The following is a 26,286-nucleotide window of genomic DNA, read 5'->3' as shown; positions in this document are numbered from 1 at the left end:
TAAAACAAAAAAAAAATTGGTGGCGATTGTCATTTATAATTTTTTCGTGAAAAATTGGGAGAATTGGAAATTGAAAAATTCCTTTTTCATGTCGGAACCGAGGATCCTTTTGGGTCTTTTTCATGTCAGAACCCAATTTTTCACGAAAAAATAATAATGAAATTTCGCCACCAAACTTGAAATTTTGAGATTCACCCAAAAGTAGAAACTATTTTGATTGATATTCTTCAAAAGGCAAAAAGATATTGATATTACGTGATTTCCAGGATGTGCCCCGGTAGGAAACTATACAATCACCAAAGTGGTCGACGTAACGGACCCTGACGTAATTTAGAAGGTCATGGAATCTTCTCGAAGCTTCGACCGCTAATAAGAGAGAAAGTACTACAAGGTCAACTCAATGCGTCAACAAGCGGACCTTGTCTCGAACATAATAACATAACATCACGCCTGTATGCCTGAGGGGGTAGGCAGAGGTGTATAGTACATACACCGGCGAGTCTATTGCCATTAACCGGGCACAAATCCTGGAAGTCAGCATCATCATCAGCCCATTAACGTCCCCACTGCTGGGGCACGGGCCTTCCCTATGGATGGATAGGGAGATCGGGCCTTAAACCATCACGCGGGCCCAGTGCGGATTGGTGGTTATTAACGACTGCTAAAGCACCCGAGACCAACGGCTTAACGTGCCTTCCGAAGCACGGAGGAGCTCGAGATGAAAACTTTTTTTTGTGGTCACCCATCCTATGACCGGCCTTTGCGAAAGTTGCTTAACTTCAATAATCGCAGACCGAGCGCGTTTACCGCTGCGCCACCGAGCTCCTCCACCACGAAAACCACGGAAACCACGTGATACTTATCAATTATCTATGATTCAAATATGGATTCAAACTCAGTCGAATTCAGTGGTTTAAAGCCCGGGCCGGGATTTGAACCCGAGACTGACGTAAGTCACGCGTTCTCCGAACTGAGCCATAGCGGATTTGAGATTGCAGGAGTGTATTTATCAATGTACTTACAATCAAAGAGCAAAACTGCAGTCGCTGAGCCCAGCGAATTATTTGTAAACAGTGGTGAAATTATGAACCATTAGTTGTCATAATTATAAAATTTATGTTTTTGTAGGTGTTTTTGGTCTATTACAGAAACGACATGTAACCAGAACGTCTTAAATGCAACCAGTTTTTTTTTTCTTTTTTTTGTGACGTGACTTGTTGTAGATTTACCGCAGATGGCATTAACTACTTGGCCGGACAAATGGGGAGCGCTGAAGGCTCTCACCCGGTACAACGTTTAAGACAACAGGCTTGATTGTGCCCAGTTGGGCGCGAACCTCGGCTCAGGGCGTCGTCTGAGAGGAAGAATATTGAAAGGATTAATCGACCCTAGTGGGTCGATAGCGATAAGCGCTGAATGAGGGAAATCGTCGACCACGCCGGCGGGGTCGGTATCGGGGTTCTGAAGTGTTTGGTGTCGCGAGCTGATTGGCTGCCTCTATGGCTAGAGTAATCGGGTCGTCGGGATCGTATATTACAGTGCAACCAGTTAATTTAATTTACCTATTACTTTGCAAGAAACTGATTGGACTTATGCAGCTAATAGTACCTATGTATGTATCTGTCTTGTATCCCCTGTTGGGGTGTAGGGCTCGAATAACAGATCATTTGCAGCATCAGTAGCTAAATTTTCATATTGCCCAATAACCCGGCAGAATTAAGTTGACAGCACACGTCAAACGGATTGCATATGAGCGAGATGCCCGTTTTATTCGCCTGGGTTATACGTTCATTTTAAAATGAACAGTTGTCAACCATCCGTCCCTTTCCTTTTTAGTGGATAAGAAAACGACGGGTATAACTTAAAATAAAATTAGGTGCGCAAGAATCGATTCGAGGCAAATATGTGCGTATAATAAAATTAATGTTATTCAAAACCACATTTGACATTATGGAAAGACGTGGGCAGTTGTTTTGTTAAAGTTTTATAGATATTGCTTAACTAACAGACGGACCGTCTGTCTGTCTGTTGGGGCCAGGAGACCAGCAGGGTCTGCATGACACCCATGACGCGCGGGGCGCGATTTATATCGAGGGCTTCAACCAATAAACGCAGCGAGCGCTTCGGTGGATTACCAACCTCATCAACCCTGGCGTCAGGGTTACTATTGAGCCGCCAAAGGCCCCCGACATGACTCATGTAGCGACTACTTACTTACATCAGTAAGTAGTAACCGGAACCAACGGCTTAACGTGCCTTCCGAAGCACGGATCATCTTACTTTCGGACAATCAGGTGATCAGCCTGTAGTGACCTAACCAAACTAGGGATCACAAAGTATTTTTTGTGATATTTCCCCACCTGGATTCGAACCCGGGACATCCGGATCGTGAGCCTAACGCTAAACCACTGGACCACGGAGGCCGATAGCGAATGCTATCTACATACGAGTAAGTAAATGGTCGTCGAACGGATGTCTGACCTCGTCAGATGTTTTCCACAGGGTCCGCTTACCTAACATGAAGACTTGACAGGTCCGGCTTTTTACAGAAGCGACTGCCTGTCTGACCTTCCAACCCATGGAGAGTAAACCAGCCCAATACAGGTTAGGTTACGTACCTCAGAAACGCATTTATCGAGAATGTAGGTTTCCTTCGCCGCTGAGCACGTAATCAATCATCTCGGTGGGTAATATCCACTTCGTAGCAACAATGGCTGCAAATAGTCTCCTGATTTGTGGCTCTGCCCACCCCATTCGGAAAAACAGGCATTTATTTTATACATGAATGTACGTATGAAAAAAGTTCGCACTTATCCGCGTTCTTACTAGCCTATATGACTCACGATGTAGAAAGCGGCCGCAGGAATATTACGTTGACATCATCAAGTCGACGCAATGGCGGCCATTTTGGCGCGAAAATGCTGTTTTATCATTAAATAACGAAGGACTTTCCAGGCTATGTTCCCCAAAAATAATATAGATGGCGCTGTTGAGATTTAACGTGTTTTTATTGACCTCTCACACCATGCGGGGTTGGCTAGAAAAGATCTCTTTTAGAGATAAGTCCACCTTTTGTACCTATTTTTGTTTTCTTGTTTGAATTAATGTATGTGTATAATAAAGAGTTTAATAATACAATGGTGCTAATTCCTGTAAATACCATCTAATTTTATTTTAAGTTATATCTGTCATTTTCTTATCCGCCGAAAAGGAAAGGGACGGGTAATCGACAAGCATAAAATTTATGGAACACACGTCAATTTTAAGCACAAATCTAAACCAACCGTCTAAAAATTTTACGTCAGTCAATAACCCGACACATTAATTTACTCATTCTTCCTAAAATTAAGAGCTGTGAATCATCCGTCCCTTTCCTTTTCGACGGATATGAAAATGACGGATATAACTTAAAATAAAATTAGGCGGTGTCTGCAGGAATCGGGGCCAATGTGATGGCAGAAGCATGTAAACATAATTGTTGCCTGATATTTGGAGCACATTATGTAAGTATACAATGATGTTGCTACCTATGTAGGTATAGGTATTGCTTCTCTTTATTTTGATCAGAATAATAATAATGGGTGGAAGATAATTGTACATACCTAGGTGTAATAAAAAGGGTCATTATTTATAGCCAAAAACCAAGATAAAAGATGCATGTCTGTTATCCATGAAATTAGAAGGTCACGCCCGTATTCCCCGAAGGGGTGGGCAGAACTACAAATAATCAAGAAACTATTTGCAGCCACTTTTGATACATAGTACTAAGGTGGATAATGATAAACCATATGATGATAGGTGATCAGCCTATCGCTCTTACAGATGATCCATCATGTTCGACAGGACGCTGTCCCATCTAACACTGCATGCATGTTACATGCTGTAACATCTTTACAGTACCATATTACTTACTTACTTACTTTCCATCTATTTTGTTTTTGGGAAACGTAGGCTGGAAAGTACCTCATTACACTTATGAATACATTTAATGGCTGTTTCCTCAGAGGGATAGGCAGATGTTTATGTAATGCCTATACACCCACTACTTGCTAGTAACTATGTCCAGGGTAGTATATTTCAAAGATAAGTAAGTAGGGGTTAGTAAGTAGGTTTATATTAGTTAATTAAGTACCTACCTACTTACCTCCTAAATTTTCGCATGCTTACATCTAGCGGTATGCTTATATATAAGTATCATGTGATACTTAGAACATAAAACCTATCAACTGTTTACAAAACCATGAATCCTATGCGAATAAATGATTTGATTTGATTTGATTTGAAAGGCGTACTCCTGTCCTCCGCCTCTGAATAGTACTGACAGTTACTGCTGCCTGTCAGGTTTCAGGTTACAGTCCCTGTGACTTGACCCTTCCGTCCTGCATTAATAATAATATAGACTACTCTGGGCGCCATCCCACTCGCGTCAGACAGAGTACTGCGGGGCGGAAGGCAAGAGGGAAACTACTGCCCTATTTTTCCTTAAAAAGTAGCATGGAGAATGCTACACCGACAAGAGCGTGGCTCTTAAATTAGTGATGATGTAATAGGGGTCGAGCCTATTACCATTAACAGTATATAAGTACTTACGCCTCCGTGGTCCAGTGGTTGAGCGTTGGGCTCACGATCCGGAGGCTCTGGGTTCGAATCCCGGTGGGGACATATCACAAAAAATCACTTTGTGTGATCCCTAGTTTGGTTAGGACATTACAGGCTAATCACCTGATTGTCCGAAAGTAAGATGATCCGTGCTTCGAAAGGCACGTTAAGCCGTTGGTCCCGGTTACTACTTACTGATGTAAGTATGTCAGGGGCCTTTAGCGGCTCAGGAATAACCCTGACACCACGGTTGATGAAGTTGGTATTCCACCTCACAACCCACACGATAAGAAGAAGTACTTAGGCAAATAGGTAGGTACTTAATTTATTCGGAAGAATTCATAAACTATAAACTCGCACAAGGAAAAACACAGTTGACATTTCTATGTTATTAGAAGTGACACAATCTTTAAGTAGGTACCTATCTGTTATCCTTGTGAGGCAATAGGTACCTATTATGTTTGCAATCATAATGGCCTTCTACTATTATAACTTCATTTCCAGACGCTACCTATATGATTCAGTATTTATGAAAGCAATTATAGGTATTTTGAGTTTTTGCATTAGGCAATCTAAAACTGACATATTGCATAGGTAGGCACCCACCTAGGTACTTTCTAATATATAAATAAATAAGACGCGATGGAACGTTAAGCGGGTGAGAGCCCTCAGCGCGCTCCATTTGTCCGGCCAAGTAGTTAATGCAAACCTACAAGTCACGTCAAAAAGATGGAACTTTGGGCTGATAACTCGTGTCACCATACCACAACCTGGACACTCCATAAAAAAGTAAATGTTACCGTGTGCGTGCAAGCAATACAGTCTGCACGCGCTCGGCTTAGGTAGGTATATCATAATGATGTTACTAATAAAACAGAAATCACTGGAAATGAAACATGTTACTGACGAGATATTATTATGAGTATTATGACATTCTGTGGCAGAAGTAAAACGTGAGGTAGGTACTTACATATAAAATATTGCAGTTCACTGTTTTTGTAAATACAGACACAGAAATTACCTACTACCTATAAGACTTTACAATATTTGGCATAGTGGCTAAGCATTGGAGTCAAGGTCCCGACCAAAACCATACTCATCGTGCCTACAAGCGTGAAGGTATAATAACAAGTACCTTGTGACCCAAATGCAGCTAAATAAACCACGGTAAAAAACACAATATAACTATGTTTTTGCGCGATTTTACCGCCATTTTTCCGGAAACTATTGTTTAGATTGCCATCTATTGCTAATTTAAAGAACTACCAAGTTACCGACCTAGTGGACAAAGTGGGACAAAGTTCTCAAAAGTTCCTAATAGTGGCGCCACCTATTTTTATAAGAAAGTATTAATTTTGTTAATTTTTGGTTAATTTCTGAACGAAAATTTGTTTAATTATGTTGGTAGAATTGCTTATAAAGTGTTACCATAATTTTGTAACTCACTTTTTAACTCACGCGGAATATTATGATTTATATAATGTGATTTAGTATGTCAAAGTAATAAAAATAAGTATATTTGTAAAAATTTATAATAATTTAAATTGTAAAGAATATCTATTTTATGATTTAATAAATAAATAAATAACTAACCAGCAAGCCAAGTTTTACTTAACAAATTTTCTGTACTTTCGAATACTATTATATAAATAAATAAATCACAAAATAGATCTTTGCAATAATGCAATGCAATGCAAATATTTTAACTACGCGCATTGACTTTAAGGCGAATCTCTAAATCATTTTCTAGTGAGTATGGAACTCGTAGTAGAAACATGTTCTTGAATGACAAAGTTGGCAGCATTGCGATTGCTCAACCTATGGGAAAGACAGAAAGGTTTGTCATCGGAACGAAATTAGATAAAAATTGCAAGAATTCCGTGAAGGATACGCGTGTGTAAATATTATCGAAATAATATAATAGCTTGGACTTTATTTCTGTGAATAGTGACTTGTGAGTGGTTTATTCTGAGTTGTATGGTGCAAGTTTGAGTGATAAACAAATATGAGTAATTCGGAAAGAAACCCAAAAACTTCGCCTATTACGGAGGATTATGAAATATCTAACACCGTCCTGGGACTCGGGATAAACGGGAAAGTAAGTGGTTTTTATTTTAATTCTCGAAAACGGCGGAAATCCGCCTGCTTTCCTAAAGGCGCGTGCTATGTTTACATATGACGTCGGAGACAGAATTAGCTCTATACAAACGGTCTTATGATAAAAAAAATGAGTCTGGTAATTAGGTAAGAACTGTGAAAACCTAGGCTATTCTTCATTTAATGTCCTTGTGTGATAATATGCATACTCTGAAATATTTATGTATACAGGAAAGAAAAAACTTTAAAAACCCTTATGTTGCCTATTAACTGGGCACAGGCCTCCTCTCAACAATTATAAGGTGTACAGAGCATAATATGTATATTATACATACATACTCCACCACGCCGCTCCACTGTTAATTGGTGGAGAAACTATTAGAAATTAAACCCAGCACCTCCTTCAAAAGTGCTATCCATAGACGTCAACCAGTGAAAGGTTTCAGCAAAGGTCACTCCTATTTCCAATTGGGTTAGGCAGAGACCACGGAATTCCACTTACTATAATCCAGACACACATAATCGGTGTGGGTTGTAAATAAGTGTTGCCCTCTGGGTAAATTTTCACTGAACCCTGGCCTTTTTTGGTAAACTGTGGCACCCATATACCTTTACGTTATCCAACTAAATATTAATGTGTGTATATTTTAATGTTGTAAATGTAGATGCGTGTTGTAGGTTTTACCTAAATAAACTTTTTTATTATTATTATTACACTCCATTTTCACTTCTTCCACTTTCATCAAAGTCTTCATGTGTGCTTGCTGGTTTAGAGTACTCTTCAGAATTTGTGCCTCATTCAATAGGCTCACCCCCTATTGCATGGGACTTAAACATGGAGGAGTGAGTGTATTATACCACTGCGTACCCCTTCGAGGACACAGGCATGCATGGCATACCAGGAAAATTGTATTCTGTAATATATTATTTATTGTGGACACTACGAAAACACAATATGACAAGAAGTGATACCCACAAAAGGCACAACTTGTTTCTAACTAAATGTTTTAATTTAATGGCCAATCTTCTTTTTTTGAATGAAAAAAATAATAATTTGCAATAACTCGTTAGATGGAGCTTAACCAAGTATGTTACTGGGTCATTGCCAAGATGCCAAGGATAGAAAAAAAAACATTGAACCTATAGGTACTCTGTGGAGTACTGAAGACTAGGCAGCATGGTCTTATGATTTTAGCCTGACCCACAAATGGTCAAAAGAAAAAAAAAAGGTACTCTGTGGTTGCTTTAATTTTTCCGGCTTTTTGGCGGGAAACGGGAACGGGACAGTTGCTTTCTTCATTGAATAATCTAAATAATTAATGCGAAGTGGTGTTTTGTGGTTAATGATCGCATTAAGTTAGTTGGAAGACATTCGCGAGTGTTATTATATAGAAGTATTCAATAAACAAAGTGTATCTGCCTATTTTCGCTTCGTGCCAGGAAGCCGCTTCATAACTCGAAAGTTTATGCGGACTTTTGAGTTAATTCGTTTGGGGTTTGGAGTAGGAGTCTACTCCGAGGGTGGGGGCTTAGGTTTCATCATCATCATCTTTCATCATTTCATCAATCATCAAGAAAAAAATACGTAAGACATGGCTGTATGGGCATAGTTCCCTTTGCCTTACCCTTCGGGGAAAACCAAAACAAACAAAAAAAAAAAGACTTCTCTTGTCTAGGGACATGGCTTTTCGGCGGGAAACGGGAACGGGACAGTTGCTTTCTTCATTGTGTAATCTAAATAATTAATACGAAGTGGTGTTTTGTGGTTAATGATCGCATTAAGTTAGTCGGAAGACATTCGCGAGTGTTATTATATTGGAGTATTCAATAAACAAAGTGTATCTGCCTATTTTCGCTTCGTGCTGGGAAGCCGCTTCATAACTCAAAAGTTTATGCGGACTTTTGAGTTAATTCGTTTGGGGTTCGGAGTAGGAGTCTACTCCGAGGGTGGGGGCTTAGGTTTCATCATCATCACCTTTCATCATTTCATTAATCATGAAGAAAAAAAATACGTCAGACATGGCTGTATGGGCATAGTTCCCTTTGCCTTACCCTTCGGGGAAAACCAAAACAAAAAAAAAAAAAAATGTCTAGGGACATTCTGGTAAGATTCTGATATTTCTTTTTGTACAATTTACAGTCTTTTCAGAAAATATTCACTCCGACATGTGCATTTTGTTACATGATTTCAAAATTACATTGAAGAAAATCAGAAAAGTATTTGATATTTGCGCATATAAAAGCAAGTGCACAATGTAAACAAATTTCAAAAGCATTATTGCTTAGATGAATTGCTTTGATGTGGCCATTTTAACTCCCCAGTTCCTTGCAGTAACCAACCAAGATCTGCCATCTATCCAGCAACTAGGAAAAAAGAAAAATAACATTACCTCTTTTCTCAGTACTCAGGTACATAATCAAATATTTTAAAACATCATTATATAAAAATGTATCTGTAGAGGACTATTTAGTGTTTCTTTTTATCTTGGTAACATACTTTTCTTTCCAGGGGCATTTCAAAAAATATTGTTGCAGAGTGGCCCTTTTCATCGGAGACAGCATTTTGATTTACCACTCTGACACAGAATTCAGTGAAAAACAATCAAGCTACATTAATCACTAATTGAGGAACCCATTAGTATTTTGTACATAATTATATATGTTTTAGAATTTTATTTAATCTTTCCGTTGTCCAAAAACATAGTTTAAGTTTAACTAATCAGAACGAAGGACAGATCATTGTCGATAAAAAAGAAGAACGACCCAGGTACTTTATAATGGTGTAAGTTTAAAAAGTTAATTAGTAATGACTTTAACTTCCTAATTTTTTTATTGCTGCGTCACTTAAAAACAATGTTTCTGCCAATGTCAAACAATGTCAAGGTTCTGATATAAAACTTAATAGGTATGTAATCAGTGGATAGTCCAATTTAGGGTAGGTTATACATTATTGTCCAAGGACTAAACTCTGTTAATGGGAGATTGGCCCCGATTCCTGCAAACACCGCCTAATTTTATTTTAAGTTATATCCGTCATTTTCATAAAAGGAAAGGGACGGATGATTCACAGCTCTTAATTTTAGGAAGAATGAGTAAATGAATGAATAACCCGGGCGAATCAAAAGGTACGTCGCTGGTACGCAATCCGTTTGACGTGCTGTCTACTTAACTGTGTCGGGTTATTGACCGATGTAAAATTTTTAGACGGTTGGTTTAGATTTGTGCTTAAAATTGACGTGTGTTCCATAAATTTTATGCTTGTCGATTATCCGTCCCTTTCCTTTTCGGCGGATAAGAAAATGACAGATATAACTTAAAATAAAATTGATGGTATTTACAGGAATTAGCACCATTGTCACGTTAAATCTCGACAGCGCCATCTATATTATTTTTGGGGAATTTTACCTGGAAAGTCCCTCATTATTGCAAAATATTACAAAACACTATAACTAATATCTTATCCACTTTACGATTATCTTGTCAACAACAATTATTTTAATTGTTTTTTTATGTTGCTCTTTAACTTTATGAACGGTAGGTAACTTAAAACTACATTCTTCTTCTTCTTATCGTGTGGGTTGTGAGGTGACGTACCAACCTCATCAACCCTGGTGTCAGGGTTACTATTGAGCCGCCAAAGGCCCCTGACATGACTCATGTAACGACTACTTACTTACATCAGTAAGTAGTAACCGGAACCAACGGCTTAACGTGCCTTCCGAAGCACGGCTCATCTTACTTTCGGACAATCAGGTGATCAGCCTGTAATGTCCTAACCAAACTAGGGATCACAAAGTGATTTTTGTGATATGTCCCCACCGGGATTCGAACCCGGGGCCTCCGGATCGTGAGCCCAACGCTCAACCACTGGACCACGGAGGCCGTAAAAAAACTACATTAATAATGTGGGAAAATCGTAAATACATAACAATTAGGTACTCCCGTCAGGGTAAGCAGGAACTATGGAATTCCATTTGCTTCGATCCTGACACACTTCTCTTGCTTCCTCCACATTCATCAATCGTTTCATACACGCACGCCGGGTCAAAGTAGATCGTACTGAACCTTTTCTAAGGACATCTCCACTTTGGTCAATGTACATCCATTATTTCGTTCTTCTGGGTTGTTTTAGTCAACTACCCTATTAAAAAACCCTTTATCCATCTTCTATCGTATGGGCTGTAAGGTGAATTACCAACCTCTTCAACCCTGGTGTCAGCGTTATTATTGAACCGCCAAAGGCCCCTGACATGGCTCATGTAACGACTACGTACTTACATCACTAATTAGTAACCGGGACCAACGGCTTAACGTGCCTTCCGAAGCACGGATCATCTTACTTTCGGACAATCATCATCTTTATCAACTCCCTAGCGGCATCCCGTTGTCACAGGGTCCGCTTACCTAACCTGAAGATTTGACAGGTCCGGTTTTTTACAGAAGCGACTGCCTGTCTGACCTTCCAACCCGCGAAGGGAAAATCAACCCAATACAGGTTAGGTCACATAGTTCCGAAACTTATTTATTTATTTATTTCTCGGGTATGTGGGCAAGTGATAATCATTTATGATCCGAACATGATTTCGAAAAACGATTTCGAAATTCATAGGTTTAGGCCCGTGCTGGATTCGAACCTGCGACCTTACAGTGAAAGCCAAACTTTCTTCCAATTCGGCTACCACGGCCACTTTCGGACAATCGTTTACATGATAGAAAATCAATTATAACGGCGTTTTATAAATATCTCAATAACCGTTACCGCTTATCAATTTAAAAAAAAACCTATTCATCATTACTACGATGATATCATCAAAGGTCATTAACACAAGAGTTTTATTTAGTATTGACTCATATTTAACATAACAATAATTGTGTTATTTATTATTAATCTGTGGAATTACCACAAACCATATTAATACTGGACCCGATTCCTGCAGACACCTCCTAATTTAACTTTAAGTTATACCCGTCATTTTCTTATCCGCCGAAAAGGAAAGGGACGGATGATTGACAGCTCTTAATTTTAGGAAGAATGAGTAAATGAATGAATAACCCGGGCGAATCAAAAAGGTATCTCGCTGGTGTGGAAACCGTTTGACGTGTGCTGTCAACTTAATTCTGTCGGGTTATTGGCCAGACGGTTGTTTTAGATTTGTGCTTAAAATTGTCGTGTGTTCCATAAATTTTATGCTTGTCGATTAGCCGTCCCTTTCCTTTTCGGCGGATAAGAAAATGACAGGTATAACTTAAAATAAAATTAGATTGTATTTACAGGAATTAGCACCACCATCCAGCTTCCAACCATTATTATTCTGATCAAAATAAACAAAAGCAATTTAAGGAATAAGCAATTTTGGAACGGCTTTGAATGAAATGAGAGCCGCCGTGTGTTAAACCACAAAACGCCCCTACGCGCGTGAGTGCGTAAAAAACCCGCACGATGATGCAGATCTGCACTCCCGCAGATACGCGCGTAGGTGCGTCGACACACAACATGCAGCATGATGCGGGGCAGTGTGAGAATCGCCTTATCATGGAACTGATAACAATTATCACGCATTTCATTGATAACGTGAAGCGTAGAAATAGAGTGGTCTTATCAGTAAACTCCATCTAGTATCGCTTAGTCGTGTGGATGGTTTTAGATGGGTGTTTTATACGCAGAACTCGTTAATCGTCGAACTGATTTCATACTGTTATCGTCCGAGGGTCCTGGTCCACTGGTCCCAACCAGTGATGTGTCGTTCCAAGTTATGTTAAAAGAGCTTTATTTTTTTTATTTTATTTACCTTTGATGGGTTTGCTTTTGGCCCCAGACCTGACCGAAGGCATTGACGAGGCCTAAGATGGAGCGAGCTCGCCCAAACGGTGCCTGTTCACTCTGACCTTGAAAGTACCCGGGTTATATGTGTCGTGGCCTGATCGTAAAATTGATCATTTCATGATGTGTTCGACCATTTCATGAAATGGTCATTTTTCATGAAATGGCCAACTTAAGTTGACCATATCGTTGAAACGTCAACGTTTAATGATATATCAATCAACGTTTGGCCATATCGTTAATGTAGGCGGTGTCCATGCTATGTGGTGTAATAAAAATGCGAATAGTCGATTAATTTCTTAGGTTTAAAATTATGTACCTATTCGATATGGAAAATTGTACAATTACATTGATTCATCGATTATAATATCAATCAAGTTTTAAATATAATCGACACTAGCGCCACTATCGGAGGATAATGTTACTAATTTTACGATAAATGTGATTCAACGTTTGGCCTTATCATGAAATAATCATGCATTTAATTGTTCATATCGTTAAACGTTTTATGTTCATTGATCTGGCCAAACTACATTATGATGTGGCCAACGAATGATATTCTATTTCATGAAATATGACCATTTCATGAAATGATCGAGCACATCATGAAATGATCAGTTCTATGATCTGGCCACGACATATGCATTCGGAAATACAGAAGGCGGCAGAGAATTCCACTCCTCAGCATTGCGCATAATGAAGGACGATGCAAAGCGCTTTGTGCGAATAATTATTACCTAACCTTTAGATAGATAACACCAGAGTACAAGAAAGAACAATTTGTCACGTAGCCAGGTCACGTACCTCCGAAAATGCATTTCTTGGGAATGCGGGTTTCCTCACGACGTTTTCCTTACAAATTACAAATAGAAAATTAAGATTTAAAACCTCAGGTCTTGTCAACAACATATCTTAAAATAATGAGTCATTCAATTGATAATTTTGACAACTGCGTGATTTAGCATAAACTTATCATTGGAATATTCAACTGGGTTATAAATATACTAACTTTATTGTTTTGGTTATATATTTTTTGGTTTTATATATTTCACTGTAACCCTTTGCGCAGCGTTTAACTGCAAAATGATAGTGTTATTTATTCCCTAAAGATCGGAAAGAAGAAAATTAGAAAAACTTATTTTCAATCAAAACTGCTTTTTTCTAACTGGCTGCTTTTATTTTTCGTAACTCATCCTTCAGACGGGACACACTCCACGTTGCTCCATCATCATCGTCAGCCCATTAACGTCCCCACTGCTGGGGCACGGGCCTTCCCTATGGATGGATAGGGAGATCGGGCCTTAAACCATCACGCGGGCCCAGTGCGGATTGATGGTTATTAACGACTGCTAATGCAGCCGGGACCAACGGCTTAACGTGCCTTCCGAAGCACGGAGGAGCTCGAGAAGAAAACTTTTTTTTTGTGGTCATCCATCCTATGACCGTCCTTTGCGAAAATTGCTTAACTTCAACAATCGCAGACCGAGCGCGTTTACCGCTGCGCCACCGAGCTCCTCAATCTCAATCGTTGCTCTATATTTTATAGCAATTTATCACGAATTTAAGATTTTTTGATTTTAGTTGGACCATGGTATAAAAAACCAGGTATGCTCAAAAGTGACAGCTAACATTTCAAGGTTAGCCCAGCTGACGTCATTCCACCCTGCGTTGCCATTTCGGAAAAAATAAAATACCCACGACCTATGTTTTTATATTTACTTTGCAAGTAAATATTGAACTTTTTGTAAAATATTTACTTAAATACAGTTTTAATGATTTTTAAATATATTTGATAAGTAATAGTAATTAAATACATTAGTCAGTAATTCGCTTAATTTTCAATAATAAAATTTACGTCCTTGGAATGTTGGAGATTCCGATTTAATGGTAACACAGTGGTAACACTTACGTCATCAAAGGGCTAGCAATGGCGGCTTGTCATAGGATTGAGGATACCTGGTCTTCTTATACCATGAGCTGTCAAAATTTAGCAACACTCAACAGTGCTGCCACCTACATTTGAACTTGTAGTTTTTATCCTCATGAAGTTATCACCTAGTTCTGGTAACTACGTAGTTTGGGTATTCCGTAGTAAATTATGACTCATATCCGTTATCGGACTAGTGACGTGATAAAGAGCATAAGTGATGTTATTCTCTTGTAGTGATGTGACGCAGATTGCAGTGACGTCATGACGCTACGGTATTTGGGTTGGTCGTCCAACGCCGGTAGTCACCACCTACCCTTTCATTTGACACCCAACACAATACCATTGGAGGAAAAACTCCTCATTTTATGTCCTCTAATTCTTGTTTGGCAGTGTAATAATTAATAGCCAGTGAACCGCAGAACAACAGCGACTATATTACAGTGAGACATGTAACTATGTACGCTTCTGGAAATAGAACGCGTGACCTTTTGAACAACATCCGAAATGAACTACAAACTGAGCATAAACAACACAAACGCAATTTGGCATTTGCGATAAAGTTTCACAACAATGAATATTCATTATTTAATTATTCATTGTTTGGGCCGTGGTAGCCCGGCTGGTAGAACGCTTGCCTCTCACTTTGAGGTCGCAGGTTCGAATCCAGCACAGGCCTGAACCAATGATTATCACGTGCTCAGCGGTGAGGGAAAACATTGTGAAGAAACCCACATTCCTGAGAAACGCATTTCGGAGGTATGTGACCTAACCTGTATTGGGCTGGTTTTCCCTTCGCAGGTTGGAAGACAAGACAGGCAGTGGCTTCTGTAAAAAACCGGACTTGTCAAATCTTCAGGTTAGGTAAGCAGACCCTGTGAAAAACGGGTTAATGCTTGGGGGATGATGAATTATTCATTATTTGCTATGTATTATTACGCACAAGTGAAGGGAATTAAACAAAGTTGTTGTACAGGATAGAACAATAATACTTTCTTTAGGCGTGTTGTATTGGACATTTGAATATCGTAGCCCTATAGTGAAAGCCAAAGCCTAATTTATGCATTTGTTCACAGGTAGTAGAATGCAAAGAGAAGCGCACGGGCACCCGGCGAGCACTAAAAGTGCTACACGACAGTCCGAAGGCACGACGCGAGGTGGAGCTGCACTGGAGGGCCAGCGGCTGCATACATATTGTTGAGGTAAATAATCTCGCGGGCACTAAATAATCGCATGGGCACTAAATAATCGCGCGGGCACTTAATAAATGTGCGGGTACTAAATAATCGCATGGGCACTAAATAATTGTGCAGGCTCTAAATAATTGCACGGGCACTAAATAATCGTGCGGGCACTAAATAATCGAGCGGGGGCCTGATTAATGGTCTTGTATGAAACCAAAATCAAACGTCTATAAAATATTTTACTTAGCTACATGTCATTTCTCGCTTCCTTACATAAACCCATGGTATAAGAAAACCAGGTATGCCCAAAACTGACAGCTAACATTTCAAGGTTAGCCCAGCTGACGCTATCATATCCCCCCGCCATTTCGTAAAAAATAAATTACCCACGACCAATGTTTTTATATTTACTTTGCAAGGAAATTTTGTACTTTTAGTAAAAGATTTACTTACAGTTTTAATGTTTTTTATATCATCGCTAGCCCATTAACGTCCCCACTGCTGGGGCACGGGCCTTCCCTATGGATGGATAGGGAGATCGGGCCTTAAACCATCACGCGGGCCCAGTGCGGATTGGTGGTTATTAACGGGCACGTTAAGCCGGTACCAACGGCTAAACTTTTTTTTGTGGTCACCCATCCTGTGACCGACCTTTGCGAAAGTTGCTTAACTTCAACAATCGCAGACCGAGCACGTTTACCGCTGCGCCACCGAGCTCGTCAATTAAATACATTAGTATTAAATACATTAGTCAGGAATTCACTTAATTTTCAATAATAAAATTTACGTCCTTGGAATGTTGGAGATACCAATTTTAAGGTAACACAGTGATAACACTTACGTCATCAAAGGGCTAGCAATGGCGGCTTGTCATAGGATTGAGCAATTTGAGCATACCTGGTTTTCTTATACCATGTATAAACCAATCATCCATAATATTAAAACAGTCGACCATAAAGGCAATTGTTTTCCCATAACATTTTACCGGCTTTGCGCATGAATTGAAATAACTCAAACAATTATTTTAGATGGGATTTCTTTTGTTCATGGTGACAATAAGCGGAACTGAACCTAGATAATATATTTTTTATTTCTAATGAAATATAGGCAGCCAATGGCCCCAATTCCGGTAGACACCTCCTAATTTTATTTTTAGGTATACCCGTCATTTTCTTATCCGCCGAAAAGGAAAGGGACGGATGATTGACAACTAGTTAATTTTAACATAAATAAATAAAATTATAATATAAATTTATTTATTTATTTATTTAACTAGTTAATTTTAACATAAATAAATAAAATTATAATATAAATTTAATTATTTATTTTAAAATTAACTAGTTGTCAATATTTATATAATTTATATAAAAATTATGCTATGTTGTGTTATTTTATGAGTTTTTTAACAACAACAATAATTGTTGCAGATAATAGACGTTTACGACAATACATACGGCGGCAAGCGATGCCTGCTGGTGGTGATGGAGTGTATGGATGGTGGTGAGCTGTTCCAGAGGATACAAGACAACAGAGATGGAGCCTTCACCGAGCGACAGGCCGCTGAGGTGAGACACGCAAGGCATTCCTCAGGAATGTGGGTTTCTTCACCAATGAACAAGCGGTCTTTTCTGGGGGGTTAAAATGGCCACATCGAAGCAATTCATCCAAGAAAGCAATATTGCTATTTGACATTTGTTTGCATTGCGCACTTACTTTTATATGAGCTAATGTCAAATTACAATATTGCTTTCTTAGGTGAATTGCTTCGATGTGGCCATTTTAACCCCCCCAGATCAGTCATGAATTCGGAAACTAATGTGATGGATTTGAACCTGCGACCGCACAGTGAGTCGAGCGTCCTTCCAACTGAGCTACCACGGCTCCCATAATTAATTTAATATGTAATTAAGTAAGTAGGGTAGTAAGCAATGTTTATTACATCGTTTTCTCACAACTGATAAAAGCCCTAATTCGTTCTCGTTTTTATGGAAAATCTCCGTCTTCTTATCGTGTGGGTTGTGAGGTGGAATAACAACCTCATCAACCCTGGTATCAGGGTTATTACTGAGCCGCCAAAGGCCCCTGACATGGCTCATGTAACGACTACATACTTACATCAGTGAGTAGTAACCGGGACCAACGGCTTAACGTACCTTCCGAAGCACGGATCATCTTCCTTTCGGACAATCGGGTGATCAGCCTGTAATGTCCTAACCAAACTAGGGATCACAAAGTGATTTTTGTGATATATCCCCACCGGGATTCGAATCCGGGGCCCAACGCTCAACCACTGGACCACGGAGGCCGTAAAAATCTCCGTTGTAGATAAACACTTGGTCGCCCGCTAAAGGATGTTTTCGTTAAAATGACGATTCAAAGTGTAACTGTGTTACCTACTGAATATGGATATTTTTGAATTTGAATAGACGGAGATATGACTCACCGCCTTACACGTTGGTTTAACAGAAAGCTCGGTGAGGCGTGGGTACTTAGTTCATCTTGCGATGGATGCACCTCTGACTATGTTAAGAGACAGGAAATTATTTTCAATTCATTGTTTTAAGTTTACGCGGTTATTATCCTAATTAAAAAACATAATAACGGGTTCTTACCGCGTTTAAATCCCTCTTTTAAACACGGTAAGAACCCGTTATTATGTGTTTTAATTATTTTCAATTCCTTTAAAGAATAAACTCTCATTCCAGATAATGCACTCGATATGCGTAGCAGTGAAACACCTCCACGACTACAACATTGCGCACCGGGACATCAAACCTGAGAACTTGTTGTACACAAGCACACAGCCCAACGCTGTGCTCAAACTGACTGACTTCGGGTTCGCCAAGGAGACCCTGAACGTAGCTGACACACTGCAGACTCCCTGTTACACGCCCTACTACGTGGCGCCCGAGGTTGGTACCGAGGAATGCAAAACATACATAACACGCCCATAATCTCTAATGGGGTGGCCAGGGTAACGAGTAATCAAAGATAACTTGCAGCCATATTGATACAGTGAAAGCACGTGAGCACACCGTTTTGGTAATTATAATGAATAGCGGCAGGGGGACGGGCCTTCAACTCATCACGTTTAGCGTCGAGGTCTGCCGTACGCTGCTGCTCGAACAGTTAGACTCGCCTAATCACCAGCCTGCGCCATTCTGGGCGCTGTGCTGCCAAACCCTCCCATTGAGAAGGCTCAATGTTGCATCTGTGTGCTGCTTCAGAACGTCTTCATACCTGAGGAGTTAAGGAATGCAATCCCGATCTCGCAAATACATAATACGTTCATAATCTCTAAAGGGGTGGACAGGGCAACGAATATAATCAAAGACAACTTATACATTGTTTTAAGTTTACGCGGTTATTATCATAATTAAAACACATAATAACGGGTTCTTACCGCGATATTTCGACACTGTTGCAAGTGCCATGATCACGGGATGACTGATGAGATTGGAGATTGGAGTGGAGTAGATAATGTAGACGACAGGTCGACATGGCAATTCTCTAGTGACGTGACGTTTTCAATATCGATATATTTTTATTATGTATGTAACAAAATGTGAATAAAATAATACCACGTTTTCATTTAAGTTAATATTTATTCATCTGAATCATCTAACGTATCGCTACAAAAACAATTACTTTTCCGTTCAATGTCACAATTTTCTAACACTTCTAGCTAGTTCTCGAGCTTGACAGTGAATTATTGGTTTTTTTGCTTGAACACGCGACGAAGATGCAACCGTAGCCATTTTTAAAACACAATAGTAATAAATTATGTGAGCGAGATTATAATCGATAAACGCGGTCGATACGGACTCGTGCGACACTAAGACTAAGACGCCGCGGGGACTGTGCGGGTGTGCGGGGCGACCCCGCCTCCGCGGCTCACCTCATGCCCCGATTGCCATGTCGACCTGTTGTCAACAGTAGATCCATAATTAATTAACCAATTGGTTAATGATGATGACTTTATCCATTCCAGGTGTTAGGTCCGGAGAAGTATGATAAATCCTGCGACATCTGGTCGTTAGGTGTGGTGATGTACATTCTGCTGTGTGGGTTCCCGCCCTTCTATTCCAACCACGGGCTCGCCATATCGCCGGGAATGAAGAAGGTAGGTCCCGCATTTATTCCTGACTCTGCATACCTAAGTTCTCACAGATCCGGTTTTTACCCGACTACGGCGAAACGAAAAGGAAGGTTATGTGTTTGACCGCTATGTATGTTGGTCGTTCTTCTTTTTTATACATCGGATTTAGCATCTTTAAAATTATAACGTCCGGGTGTGACAGTGTTGCCCGGGCTGTCCTTTGTTTGGTAAGGACTTTTCAGGCTTGAATCACCTGACTGTCCAAAAAAGTAAGATGATTCCGTGCTTCGGAGGGCACGTTAAGCCGTTGGTCCCGGCTATTAGCCGTAAAAACACCTCCACCAACCCGCAGTGGAGCAGCGTGGTGGAGTATGCTCCATACCCCCTCCGGTTGATTGAGGGGAGGCCTGTGCCCAGTAGTGGGACGTATATAGGCTGTTTATGTTTATGACCGGGTGTGACAGTGTTAAGATCTCAAACACAATTTGCCCTGTTACAGCGCATACGACTCGGCCAATACGACTTCCCGGAGCCAGAGTGGTCCAACGTGTCCGCTGAAGCCAAGAACCTTATCCGCGGCATGCTCTCCGTAGACCCGGCGAAACGGCTCACAATACACCAGGTAACAATATAAATCTCTGATGTGATTCAATGATAAGCATATTAATATGAATTTAAACATTGCAAAGTTATAAATAGTTAAGGTGTCACATGATAGGTACATTAGGGTGTTACACCGTAACGAATACTAAGGGGGATGGATGATTCAGAGTTGATAATTGGAATTTTCCGTCGCAAAATTATAGAACAGAAAATAATTAAAAAAAATACTAAAATTTTCATGACTTTTCCATCTGATATCTGGCCCCTTCCCCTCCGGATTCTGACCAGTTCAGACGTGTAAAAAGTTCCTTTTTTTATATTTTGTTATTTTTTCTTGACCATGACTTTCTGCGGGTGGAGGCCTGGAGTCCTAAAACACAGGGTATCCTAGTTTAGGCTCCAGCCTCTACAAATATTGTATTTTTGTATGTATTTATGTATCCATGTGTTTTATATATTTTTTGTAGAGGAAATAAAGATTGTACGGTTTGCAACCGCACATGTCCCGCGTCAGCTATTTTACCTTTTACGCAATTGTATAATTAGTTCACGACTCATCAAGGTAGTGTGTACTCGCGTATTAGTGTAATTAACTTTAACAAGAAAGTAATCAATAAAACGCACTTTTTACGCTATCAATATTGTTCTCATTTTGACTCCACATCAGTTTATCAAGATTATCATCTTATCATCAAAAGATCATACAAGTCTAGCAAGAGATTGTACAAAGATTTTACTTACTTATAACTCCCGGCAAACTTCTTGAGCATCGAGTGTCGTAGTGGGGGAAAGTTTGCGCACGTACACTTCCGTGCAAAAAAAATGAACTTTTGATTATTTTCTTAACTTCATTAAAAAAAACAATTATTATATTATTTAATTATGTAAATAAAACTAAACTTATATTATTATAGTTTATTAAAACTTATATTATATTATTATATTTAATAAAAATCTAATCGTCAGGTAAGTATAATATTGATTAATGAAGATTAATATGAGGTTGAAACCAGCAATACCAGAGCTAGTGCTAGGTTTTGGATCTGTAGACATAGACCTCGTGCTAGTAACTAATTCTTAAACATAAAAAAATGAGCAATAACAAAAAAATCCAACAAAAGAGCAATAACAAAAACGTGACAGTTTCACTGCACGCAAGTGTATTCGGAAGTCAAAGGGACGAAGACAAGAGTGCGCGGGGGAAGTATCGACTGATCTACCAATAGCCGGTCGATGCGGGACTCACCCGCCCCCGCGCCCCGTACCGCACCACCAAAGAGATCTAAAATTCGGTTGTGCGCAGTCAAGGTCGATGCTCAAGAAGTTTGCCGGGACCTATACTTATGTCGACTCAGAATCATGGTCTGAATCATCCCCCTCAGTATTGGTTACGGTGTCACTAACACAATTGGCTCTTGATTGACATTGGTATAACAGTACGTTTACGGAGAAATTGTGTTATCTTAATTATAAACTGATTATGTTTCAGTATTTTTTTACTAAATGTGTACTTTTATCGTAAATTGACGTTATTATATAATTTTCTTTTTATATTATTCACTGCCGATGTAGAGGTTAAAATATCACCAGGGGCCTGTTTCATAAAACTTACAATTGTAAATTACAACGACAATTTGGTGTTTATTACGTAGCTAATATGACACTGCAAAATATTTGTGATCACTAACTCCGCAATGTACATCAAATTGTCATTGTAATTTACAATTGTAAGTTTTATTAAACAGGCCCCAGCTGTCAAGCGTTCTCTCGACGGCAGGAATTTAACCCTTTCACGGACAGAGATGAAAAAATGAAAATGAAAAATGTTTATTTTGTTTTACAATAAAGCCTTAACTACTGGTGGATTGGGGTCTCCATTTAAGCGACATAGCCTGTGTTTGGAGGCCCCGCTCTTCCATTATTACAAATAAATTGTGTGTAAATAAAGCAGTGTGGTAGGTTTAAAAAGAAGACAAGTACTACGGCATGCAAATAGAATATATATCAACACACCGATGGTTCATAATACTTGGAATCGGAACGTCCGTAGACGTTCTGTCCTTGAAAGTGTTAAGGTAGTTTAATTATCATCATCATCCCCCGCCCCACCAGGTGATGTCCAGCCCGTGGGTCCGGCAGTACACGCAGGTCCCGCAGACGCCCCTGTACACGCACACGGTGCTGCGCGAGTCTGGTGACGCGTGGGTGGATGTCCAGGAGGAGATGACGCGCTCACTCGCGACCATGCGGGTTGACTATGACCAGGTATTTATTATTGCGTATGGCAGACAAAAATAAAATATCCTGCGTGGATCATATATCCAGCTTAAGTTCCCCTAACCAAGTCTCTGCCGCATCCGTCACACAATGCAGCCGAGTTGCATTGTGTGACCAGGGGGGTTAAAACGGCCACATCGAAGCAATTCATCTAAGAAAGCAATATTGCAATTTGACATTTGCGCATATAAAAGTAAGTGCGCAATGCAAACAACTGTCAAATAGCAATATTGCTTTCTTAGATGAATTGCTTCGATGTGGCCACTTTAACCCCCCTGGTATGATTCAAAGATTTCAACATTCATAAAAGCATCCCTAGAAATCCCCAATGTATGTCGAATTTGTGTCCGAACTCATGCGGTGAAGGAAAAAAATCGTGGGGAAACCCGCCTTCATGTTTTCGGTCTTATTATTAAACATTGCCTTGAATTTGAACACAAGTTTACGTATGTGTACGGTCTGAGCATTAATATGTATACACTTTGGTACCATGTCACATTAACTTTTTCGACAAATTGAGCTGTAAGTCTCACTAAATGTCAAATATGTTAGTGCGACATAGTCCTAAAGTGGGTACATGATATTGCTCATGACTGTATGTGAACCTATAGTCAGAATTTTACAAATGATTTTTCGTTTCGTCACTTTTTAGACCGCGATTTGTCCAAAGTCGGGTTTTAGGTTATTTTATTTCTTAATCTTTTACTTAACCTAACCTAACCTAACTTTTCCCTTCACAGGTCCAGATCAAAGCTCTCGAGCAGAGCAATAACTCGCTCCTCAACAAACGACGGAACAAAGTGGGCGCCTGAAGTTGACACCACTAACTTAGGATACCATGCATTCATTAGCCTATACACGTCCCTTCTGGGCACAGGCCTCCCCTCAATCAACCGGAGGGGGTATGGAAGTTTAACTTAGGATAAGATCTACTTATTTCTTACTTACTTAAAAATATAATGGTGCCGATTCGGATACACTTACGTCTTGCCCCGCGTTATAGAATAAAGAACTTCCCCCCGCACCAATTCGTATCGGGCGCCGACTTCACCCCCTCTGGGTCTTACTTTAGTTTTGAATCGCCGTAAGCGGGTAAGGAGTCACCGCGCGGACTATGTCTCGCTAATGGTGCTAATTCCTATACACACCATCTAATTTTATTTTAAGTTATACCTGTCTTTTTCTTATCCGCCGAAAAGGAAAGGGACGGGTGATCGACAAGTGTAAATTTATGGAACATACATAACAAATACTTTATTGCACAAACAGGAAAAAACAAAATACAAAACAAAAGAGAAATAGAATTGACATGCGTCAATTTTAAACACAAAACTGAAACAACCCTGTAAAAATGTACATTGCCCAATAACCCGACAGAATTAAGTTGACAGCACACGTCAAACGATCTGCATACCAGCGAGACTGTTCATTTATTTACTCATTCGTAAAATGAACAGCTGTCAATCATCCGTCCCTTTCCTTTTCGGCGGATAAGAAAATGACGGGTATAACTTAAAGTAAAATTAGGAGGTGTCTGCAGGAATAGGAGCCAATATTTATGTATATAACAATTAATATTTAACTATACTTTGGTGTAGGGATGTCTTAAGATAAATACAGGGTGTTAGTGACATCGTAACGAAAACTTTGAGGGATGATTCAGACCATGTTTCCGAGTTGATATCAAGTGGAATTTTCCGTCGCAAAATAATTATCATAATTTTTTTTTAGTTTTTTGCCCTTCAGTATTCGTTACGATGTCACTAACACCCTGTATAGTCAAAATATACAATTGCATTTCAATTAAGTATCATAATATGTTAATTATTGACAATATATTACGAGGGAAAACAAGCTTGCTAGTACTATCGCTCAATAAAAAACAATAATGTAGTTATCAAATCATAACCACCAAATGTTGATGAGGTAGGTCGTTAACCTCACAATCCAAATGAGTTAACAATCAATCGAATCTGAAACCACGAAGACAATAAAAAAAGTATTACCGTAATTATTAATAAACTTACTTTAATATTATTGTTAAAAACTATTATTAGAGCTTAAAAAAATTTGCCACTCGTTTTCCAAATTGACCAGATAGCGAATCGAACCCGGACCGCCTAGATCGGCGGTCAAAGGCGGTTAAAAAGGCCACATCCGAAGCAATTCATCTAAAAAAGCAATATTGCTATTTGACATTTGTGTGCACTGCGCACTTACTTTTATATGCGCAAATGTTAAATTGCAATATTGCTTTTTTAGATAAATTGCTTCGGATGTGGTCTTTTTAAGCCCCGAGGTGTCTAAACATTGCACCATAGAATTTGTTAAATTAATTACACATAAGTACAAAAAGTACGTCTAAATATGCTATTTTCATAACATTTATATTATATAACTTTAGTTCCTTCATAGGTCAGTATAACATAACATAAGCTCGACTATATCCCAATGGGGGTAGTCAGGGGTACATCCAAGATGGACTAAGTAGGTACCCACACGTCACCGAGCTTTCTGTTAATTCAAATTCAAAAATATCTTTATTCAGTAGGTAACATATTTACACTTTGAATCGTCAATATTTACATAACGAACGTCTCATCCGCCTAAAACTACTGCAGCTTCTCACGACCTGTATAGCCGGGGAAAAGAAGCTGCAAGAAAAACCTCGGCACAGGGCCCTAGACGTTCTTTAAAAAAATATATATATATTTTTATACAATTGAGTAATTTAGCTGCCTAATATCAGTTCTCAGACAGTTAATCCCATGCATTCATATCTTCTAGTTAGACAAACGTGATAGGTGGTTAGCCGTATCGCCGTCTATAACGCAAGAACTATACAGAATGTTAGTGACACCGTAACGAACACTGAGGGGGATGTTTCAGCTCATTATTCTGACTTCTTCTATCGTGTGAGTTGTGAAGTGGATTACCAACCCCATCAACCCTGGTGTTCGGGTTAGTATTGAGCCGCCAAAGGCCCCCGACATGGCTCATGTAACGAGTACTTACACCAGTAAGTAGTAACCGGGACCAACGGCTTATCAAGCAGAATTTTCCGTCGCAAAAGTATGGAACTGAGAAAAATATACACTTTTTTAATTCCACTTGATATTAACTCAGAATCATGGGCTGAATCTTCCCCCCCAGGGTTCGGTATGGTCACTAACATCCTGTATAATAGGATGATAGGCGAAAGATGGTTTTATCACAACCAAGCTATACATAACTGAATGTATAAAATTAGCTGTAAATAATCATAAATAATAATTATATGCTTAGTTAAATAATTATGCTAATTCCAGTTCAAACCGCCTAATTTTATTTTAAGTTATAACTGTCATTTTCTTATCCGCCGAAATGGAAAAGGACGGGTTATCAACAGGTACAAAATTTATGGAACAGACGTAAATTTTAGCCACAACCCTCTTAAAATTTTACATTGGCTAATAACTTGACGGAATTAAGTTGACAGCACATGCACGCACAAGGTTTGCATACCAGCGAGATGCCTATTTTATTCACCCGGGTTATTCATTCATTCACTCATTCATTTTAAAATTGACAGCTGTCAATTATCCGTCCCTTTCGTTTTCGGCGGATACGAAAATGACAGGTGTTACTTAAAATAAAATTAGGAGGTGTGTTCTGGAATTAGCGCCTTTAATTGTGTAAA

General features: G+C 39.4%; 1 protein-coding gene across 1 annotated transcript; it reads left to right on the top strand.

The window, feature by feature from the left end:
• Nucleotides 1–6,417: 6,417 nt before the first annotated feature.
• Nucleotides 6,418–25,670, top strand: LOC126379234 (MAP kinase-activated protein kinase 2). Its single transcript, XM_050027925.1, has 8 exons — nt 6,418–6,697; nt 15,521–15,646; nt 17,056–17,193; nt 18,334–18,540; nt 19,620–19,751; nt 20,227–20,349; nt 22,443–22,595; nt 23,348–25,670. Exons 1-8 carry the CDS (start codon nt 6,605–6,607, stop codon nt 23,417–23,419), a joined length of 1,044 nt encoding a protein of 347 aa, XP_049883882.1. The 5' UTR covers nt 6,418–6,604; the 3' UTR covers nt 23,420–25,670.
• Nucleotides 25,671–26,286: the final 616 nt, after the last annotated feature.

Source organism: Pectinophora gossypiella, chromosome 28 (genome assembly GCF_024362695.1).
Source record: "Pectinophora gossypiella chromosome 28, ilPecGoss1.1, whole genome shotgun sequence".
Classification (NCBI taxonomy): domain Eukaryota; kingdom Metazoa; phylum Arthropoda; class Insecta; order Lepidoptera; family Gelechiidae; genus Pectinophora; species Pectinophora gossypiella.
Note: the sequence above shows the minus strand (reverse complement) of the source record. Positions and strands in the feature narration are given on the sequence as shown.